The 8,488-nt window shown below is 41.8% G+C and overlaps 1 protein-coding gene across 1 annotated transcript; it reads right to left on the bottom strand.

Annotated features, from left to right (window-relative positions):
• Nucleotides 1–1,613: 1,613 nt before the first annotated feature.
• On the bottom strand, nt 1,614–6,895 carry LOC123163667 (disease resistance protein RGA5). Its single transcript, XM_044581027.1, has 6 exons — nt 6,170–6,895; nt 5,986–6,078; nt 4,979–5,894; nt 2,729–4,849; nt 2,482–2,609; nt 1,614–2,388 (listed from the first exon to the last, which is right to left on the bottom strand). The coding sequence occupies exons 1-6, from the start codon at nt 6,279–6,281 to the stop codon at nt 1,811–1,813; spliced, it is 3,948 nt and encodes a 1,315-aa protein (XP_044436962.1). The 5' UTR covers nt 6,282–6,895; the 3' UTR covers nt 1,614–1,810.
• Between the last annotated feature and the right edge of the window lie 1,593 nt (nt 6,896–8,488).

The following is an 8,488-nucleotide window of genomic DNA, read 5'->3' as shown; positions in this document are numbered from 1 at the left end:
GGGACCTCCTATTTGCCGTTTTTTGCGGCAAACCGTCGATGGTTCGCACAGGGGATAAGTGACTTGGGCCGGCCCATTTTACGATAGGCACTGTGAAAAATCAACAAAAAAAGGCATCCCAGATTCGAATCGAACGCAAGTCCTGTGAGGGAATAGAGGACGGTGCATCTAGCCAGTACAATCGGCTGACCATAGTGGAATATTTGCAACGCGCTAGGTAAAGAAATGAAACGGAACAACAAAATTTAGAGAACAACTCGCTAAAAAATTAGCCAAAACGTGTGTGCGTATAGGATAGAACCCACGGCTTCCAGTGACTGAGCCATGTCGCTAGCCACTGTGTTCATAGACTTGTTTGTCTTAAAATGCCAGCTCAATTTATATAAAGTACAGGTGGGGAAAGAAAATAAACTTTTTCAAAATTTTAAACGTGTTTCCTTTTTCACAAATGTCAATATATTTAGAAAAACGAACATTTTCGAAATTTGCTAACAAACTTTTCATAACTCACACATTTTTTTGTAAAAAAGGGAACAATATTGAAAACGAGAACATTTTTCAAACTATGAACAACTTTTTCAATATGCAAACATTTTCTAAAACAGGAACAAATTTGAAAAATGCGCCACAATTATGAACAATTTTTGAAAACAGAAATATTTTATGAAATTTTCCCGAACAGTTTTTAAATTATGAACACGTGATTTTTGTTGAATTTGTGAACAAATTATGAAAACAGAAACATTTTTTTGAATAAATAAACAATTTTTTCGAAACGCGAATATTTTATGAAATTACCCAAACATTTTTAAATTTTGGAACGATTTTTTAAAAAAGAGGAACATTTTTAAACATGTCAGTTTTGGAACCCTCTAGAAGGTTCCCAAAACCGGCAAAAACCTGCTGGGAACCCTCTAGAAGGTTCCCAAAACCAGAACCTGAAAAAGGCTGTACGTACGATATAGATGGGCCGTGCCAAATGGATTGCTAGGCTAGCTCGCTTGTGTGATCTGCCGACAGTTTGACGCAGAATGAGTCTAATAGGAATTTCCGCCCACCATGCCTCTCTACCCCGGCGGGACCTATTCCAGTTTCAGTGTGTATGGTTTGCCTGTGTATTTTGGGTAGGGGATAAACATGTCATTTTGCTGGTTTTTGGAGCTTGTCGGAAAAAGCCAAAACAACTTATTATGAACGGAGGGAGTACTACGAGGTACGTACAAGTACCGCCACACAATAAACAGAAACAGCTCCCCGTAACCTGCTAGCACCTTAGCTAGCCTCCATTTGACTTTGCCATTGAGGATGAAATGAATACGCCATGTCTGGGATGTACATTAGCGAAGATAGCTTTCAGTCTTTGCTCAAGTTTCTGCAGAAATGACGGACAGTTGCTGCGTCTTCGTTGGTGAAGTCAAGTAACTTTCTTAATTAACTTGATGACCAAACTTGTCTATTAACACAAGTTCACAGACAGACACTAATAACTGGAAATAGAAAAGAATAACGCAGAATAATAGCGAGCCAGCTACTGCGATAGTGGCAAAGTCTGAAGATGAAAGAATTTCAAGTGAATCCAAACAAATCCATGAAGGATTTCATTAATTCGCCTAATTTCATTCTCTCTCTATCTACTAATTCTGAAACCAACACCAAGAATTTGAATGGCCTAAACAAAAGCTTAAATGCTGGCCTATGTCAATGTCATAACAGACAGAACCACAAAAGGTGGAGAAGAAAATAAAGGTGACAAACTGAAGGAATTGTGCTGTTGAACTTTCCTTGGGCACGCTGCCGATCGAGCTCACCTTCACATACCGAGATCCAAGGAGGAATGCGCTTCTGTCGGGGAGGATGACGGCGATGAGGCAGCAGCTGAGGACTCCACTCCAGCTGCACCGGCATTGGCATCATGGGTTAACTCGCCACCTTGGGGCTGCTGGGTGTCGAGATTGACTCCGAACAGCCGCACCCGCTTCTGGATCGCCCTCGACGGCCTGTCTAACTTTGGCAACGAATCATGGACTACGGCCCGGCACTTCCAGTCGATGAAGAGGCGGTCCCGCGTGGCCTCGGTGGCACCCCGGCAGAAGGAAACGGTGTCCCCAGCATTGAGTCTCTTCTCCTTGACAAAGCGGCTCCACCCCTTGGTCATGACGTAGCTCTGGCTGCTGTTCCAGTAGGAGTAGCGGAACTGCCAGAGCTTGCCCCCACGGTCCTCGAAGCTGAGCAGCATGCCCTTATCGTTCGCCGCCGCATCCAGAGGGAAGTACTTCTCTGAAAAGTGCTTCGGCACCACCAGCCGGTTCAGCTTCCCCACGTCGCTCGGCGTTACCACCTTGTCGAACATGTGCTGCCGCCCCTCATCACTGCCGCTTGGTGTAATTTCTGGAAAAATAATGGCAGGCTAAGACATCTTCTTTGGTGCAGTAACTTCAAAGGGAAAACTTCTCTATCAGCACAAGTTGACTGCAGATATACCTGCATCATCCAGCCTCGAAGAAGACTCCACAGGTTGACAGATAGAAAAAGCTGGAGAGTCAAAAAATTGAGACACAGGCATACGCAGATCATCCAGACTGGAAGAAGACTCCAGCGACGTTGCAATCCTGATTTCAACAACCATTTAGCTTCATTAGAACATGGAGGATTAAATCAGGTTAATTGAGGAATCGAAGCCAAAGTAAAGGAGGGCTTATTTCCTTGTTTTTACAAGGAACATTTTTACCTTTTATCAGCTGTCATCTCTAATCTCTTGGCGTATTCATCCTTCAGAGTGTCATCCGGTTGTTGTTTCCGTTTTCTGCTTCCGTCAACATTGGAACTACAACCCACCAACTGCATGTTGATTGTGGGATTGCTCGGATGATTACTGATGAAGGTCCTCGAGGCATGCTCTAGATCAGAAACTGCACCCTCTAATTGTGCAGAGATCTCTTTAAGTCCTGGCATATGCTCGATGCTAATTACTGCAGTACCATGTTCATGTCGCACTTTATGTCGTCGTTGGCCTGAAGTAAAAAAGAGTGGTTGGTCCATTGGTGGGATGGCATTGAAAACTAGCTTGAGCTTCAAGAGATTAGGCATTGCATCCGCCTCAAATTTTAGCCATGGGATACCAGTCGTGCACCTCAACTTGAAGTACTTTAGAACTGAGAACCCAGCAGCCTTGTTAAAGATGATCTTGTGAATGGGCGCCGTCTCCACATACAGTGACAGAGTAGTCAGGGCATGCAATCCACCGAGAATATCAACACAAACCATCTTCATTTCCATCACTGGAATCTTCAAAATGCATAGGTTGCCATGTTTCTCAACCCACAGAGGAATTTGTGAGAATATGCAGCAGTTGTGCAGTGAGAACTCAAATCTCTGAAGAAGGGGGGGAGGTGCCATGCGAAACAATGGAGTGATTGCTTTTGAAGCACCATAGCCAATACTAAGATCCACAATATTTTTAACTGAAGAACCATGAGCTACTACTATAGTTTTCAGGTTGCCATGTCCTCCGATTAAAGAACCCAGAACTTCCATGCTTGTCTCCAGATGATTGTAAGAAGGTAATGTAGAAAAATATGTGAGATGAAGATCCTGCAGGTACTTCAGCTTGCCAAGGCTCCACTCACGGATAACAGAGTCACTCATGCTGCCAATCCAATCCAGCAGGTCTGTGTCAACAGGAAGAATCAGGTGCAACAAGTGTGGGAGATGTATAATATCCCATGGAATAGCAGTGACTCTTGTTGCATTCAGAATATCCAGTGTTTCCAAACATTTCAGGCCTCGCATACGATTTGGTAGTCTTATGCAGACATCACTTGCAATCTTCAAATACCTCAGCTGAAACAGTTCTGAAATACCAGTGAGGTCTATGGGGTCAGGGTCACCACAACAACCAAATAGTTGAAGGTCCAGAAGACGGAGAACCTTGAACTCTCTAATACAAGGCATGCACTCAAATAATCCAAAAAATCTAAGTGACCGAACTTGCGACTTTGTGATGTTCGCTGGTATCTTGGCATACTTTGCATCGCCAAAGACGAGAGATAGTCGACGAACCTTATGAGAAAGTGCTATATTCTTCCGATTGCAATCTACTACCACAACGAAATTCTCTTCTGCAGACTTGTGTGCAATAAGATCACGTACTACTTCATGAACAGTACAGGACAACACCTTATTGTTGTAGTTGATACATGAAGGTTGGATGAATCTTCTCTCAATAAGTGCATCGAAATAGAGGCCTGCAGCTTTCTCTATCATTTCTTGATCTTGCTCTTTCCCTTTTCTTGTAGCAATAAACCCTTCAGCCACCCATTGCTTCACCAGATCATCCTTCCAGATTATGGAGACCTCTGGATAGATATGCAGATACAGCAAACATGTCTTCAGATAATGTGGAAGACTATTGTAGCTGAGGTTCAATACTTGTTTCGTTATTTCTGAAGTAGAATTTGACCACAAATAGGACCTCAGTGTATCACGTGTGTATGCCAGAAAATCCATTGATACTTCTGTATCCTGGTTTGCCAAATGACTAGCTATGTTAATTGTTGCTAGCGGCAAACCACCGCATATATCAACAATTTCTTTTGAAACTTGTTTGAATTCTTCAGGACAGTCACTTTCAGAACCAAAAAGTTTATCAAAAAATAACTTTCTTGAATGATCACCGTCGAGAGGTTTCATCTCGAAAACATGCTCTGAGTGATCACAGCAACATGTTAATGCAACATCGTCAATCTGTGTAGTTATTATTATTCTGCTACCACAGTTTCCTTTCGGGAAAGCATATTTAATAATATCCCATACTGATGCATCCCACAAATCATCAATAACAATTAGATACCTGCATGCCAAGAATTCAGGCATATCAATAACAAAGCATTTTGTCCCAAGCAAGTTGGGCTAATGAAACCCAACAGAAACCTATGATAACCCATAAACTAAAATAAATAGCATAAGGTGCCAATAGTACCTTTTATCTTGCAGATGTTTGCTGATGTTAATATCGCTGATGTCAAGATCATTACAATTGGCGGGCCGTGGCTGCTTCTTCTTGTGGAGTTGCAAGAATAAGTTGCGGAAAAGTCTCTTCATGTCTGGATTTTTGGACACTTGAATGAAAGCTCTGCATTCAAATTGCATCCTAATTCTGTCATACAAAACATTGGCAAGTGTAGTTTTACCCAGACACCCAGATCCAAGAACAGATACCACCTTGAGCTGCTGCTGATCTGCCGCATCATTGGCGGCCAGTGAGTTGATAAACTCATTCATCCGGCCATCAATTACAATGTGTGCAGCTTCTTCATAGGGCATTGGAAGCATAATGCTAGTGGACAAGAATCTACGCCTCAAGGTGCTGCAGCACTGAAGGCTATACCTGTCATACCGTTCAATAGCCTCCTGGACATAGCTTCTGAATTCCGATATTGTTTTTGCAATCTTGGGCTTACTAGGAAGACGAGAAACATTAACATGATTGATTTTACTGGTCTTGATACCATATTCTGACACTTGAGCTCTGCATACAATCTGTTTGTACCACTTGAGCCTCTTCTTTATCATGATCTTCTTCTTCCTCCTCCCCTTTTTCTTCTTTTTGATGAAATGGTCAGGTGGAACAAATAATAAGCTGTCAATGTAATCCTCCATATCATAAGACAGGCCATGCGCCTCATTCATCCAGCACTTGGCCATCGGTGGAGGGTCCTCCACCTCTGCGAGTTCATCAAGGTAGAAGCTTAACACTTCAACATCATGTTTGAGAAGCTGCATCCCATCCTTGATCCTCTTGGGCAAGCTACTGTATTCCTGAGCGGAAGCTAGCAGCATGTCGAGCTTCTCGACAAGTGGTCTCATGGTGCCCAGCGAAGCACTCACCGAGCCATCTACTTAATCAAACACACATAAGATGGAGGCGAAAGAAAATAAGAGAAATTAAGTGAAATCAAGCTAGGGAGGTAGATCAAGTGCACTTACCAGACAACATCGAGATATCAGATGATGTGAGTAAGCAAGATTCTTCAAGGACCGTGCTGTTTCCAACTCGTTGTCGAGCAACAGGATCAGAAACTGAAACCAGAAAAACATGCATGCTTAGTTAGTAATTAAGAGCACTAGCCGCGGCCGGAAGGAGATAGAGAGTCTTTGCGGGCGCGCTCACATGTGGCTGTAGTTGGATCGTATATGAATGCACTGTGCATCAACGATTTCTGCTTGCTCAGGTCCAGCTCCTCATCCTCATCCTCATCTGTGAGATCTATCCCAATCCTCATCTGTGATCTCCGTTTCCTCAGGTCCGGCACCAACGATTTCTGGCGTCCCCAACAATCTCTCTTCCCACCCGCCTCTCTAAGTACATAGATTTATTTATTTTCCTTTATCTATCTCTCAACTGTGCTTAAAAAAATCAAAGGCTAGCTTTACTATAGTTTATGCATGGTTTGTTCTGATCAATGCACCTAGTTCCTGCGGCTTTGCATTTAAGGCTCGAGGCAGATGAGATCCAGTATCTTTTTAGATCGACAATTCCAAAAACAAGCACAACCTAACATGGCGACTCTGTCCTGATAGGACTACGTAGTTATGTACTACTACTACGTATCCAACCAAGATGCATAAGAGTATTGTTCTAAATCCTGCATGTGAATGCACACAAGACACAGCTAACCAAACCTATACGAAAATAAAATTTGTCAGAGTAAGCAAAGAGAGCAACTTGACATTATAATATCACGTTAATAATTACGGAAGAATATGTTATTCCAAACAATTATTTGTGTCAGTTAGGTGAAGACTAAGCCGTGCTTGCATAGTTAAGCATCCGACTGCTGGCTACTGACACCTAATTAAAATACATAACAAAAATAAATTGGGAAAGATGCTTGAACTGACGTCATGTGCCCCCTCTCTCTCTCCCCCTCCCTCACTCCCTCTCTATATTTTTAAATTTCTCTATCTCTCTCTACACTTCAAAAACCGGAAGATTGAATAATAGCATGGTTTAATCTTATCAATGCACCTAGTTCCTGCAGCTTTGCATTCACTGCTCGAGCCGGATTCCAAAAGCAAGCAGAACCTAACATGGCACCTCCTGTCTTTCTTCTTTGTTTCTTTAGCAATTTTTTCTTCTCCACTTTATTCTGGATCTCTGCTCTTTGTGTGTTTGTGTACATGTTTAATGCGATGTTTGTTTAGAACATTTTTTTAATGGGAGTTTTAATTGATTGTTTGCAATGTATCAAAGTGATACCACCTTGTTACTTACCGTGCATGACTGTCTTGAGGACACTCCCTATGCTTGTTTCTAGCATGGGTTCATAGGTAAAATGCTGATGTGCCACATCAAGAGAGGAGGGTTGTATCTTAGTGGAGTTGCGGCCCTTAGCACGTTTCCCTACACAGTGTAATTAATGCCTTGATCCGAAGTGACTTTCTCTCCCTATGTTCCTCTTGTTTCCTTCTCTCCACGACTAGGCCACAATGTTGAGATGCAAACATGATCCCTAAACTAATTAAATGCTACACACTTAGATACAACATGTAAGAAACAATGCATTGGGGTGGTTGTCTCTAATTTTCTTCCACCACCTAGGATAAGGCATTAGGAGTACCCTGATAGGACTATTTAACTATGTACTACCACTATTATGTATAAGAGTCTTGTTCTAGTTCTCTGCATGTCAGTGCACACAACTTATTACAATAACCAAAAAATATAGAACGAAATCGATCAGATTAAGCAAAGGAAGTAACTTGGCATTATAATATCACGTGAATAACTAAGGAAAACACAGAACTCTATGGATGAATATGCTATTCCAAACAATTATTTGTGTGAGTTAGGTGAAGACTACCCGTGCTTGCAAAGTTAAGCATCCACGGGTGGTACTAACACCAAATTAAAATATGAAACAAAAACAAATTGAGAAAGATGCTTGAACTGGCATCATGTCCCCATACAATAAATTAGAAACAGCTACCTGCCACCACCTTAGTTGCTGTCCATGATTCTATCTTGAATCTTGCTAGGGTATGAACTGGTTTGTTCTCAGGAAATTTCCAATCATACCACACAATAAAATAAAAACAGCTAGTTGCAAACATTAAAAATGAGGAAGGAAATTGGGCTCCTCTGGGGCCTATGCATTCGGGAAATATTACCCCGAATAATATGCTCTGGTAGTATTAACCATTTTTTTCCTTTATGTTTTCCTCTGCGTCAACTCTCCCTTAACTAATTGAATGAGGCAAGCTCTTTGTCTACATTTCAAAAAATATGCACCCCTTCAGTTCACAAAAACATGATTCTTTGGACATGGATTTAGTCCGACTTTTGAATTCTGACTACTTGTCCAAACATTTATATCGAATACTTGTAAATCAATATGTGCAGATGTGTACCGACGAGTACTTTCATAACACCTCAATTTTATTGTATTTCATATACAAGCTAGTGGTCAAAGCTATGTACTGAAGACAA

Source organism: Triticum aestivum, chromosome 7D, assembly GCF_018294505.1.
Source record: "Triticum aestivum cultivar Chinese Spring chromosome 7D, IWGSC CS RefSeq v2.1, whole genome shotgun sequence".
Lineage (NCBI taxonomy): Eukaryota > Viridiplantae > Streptophyta > Magnoliopsida > Poales > Poaceae > Triticum > Triticum aestivum.
This window is presented reverse-complemented; position numbering and strand designations above follow the sequence as displayed.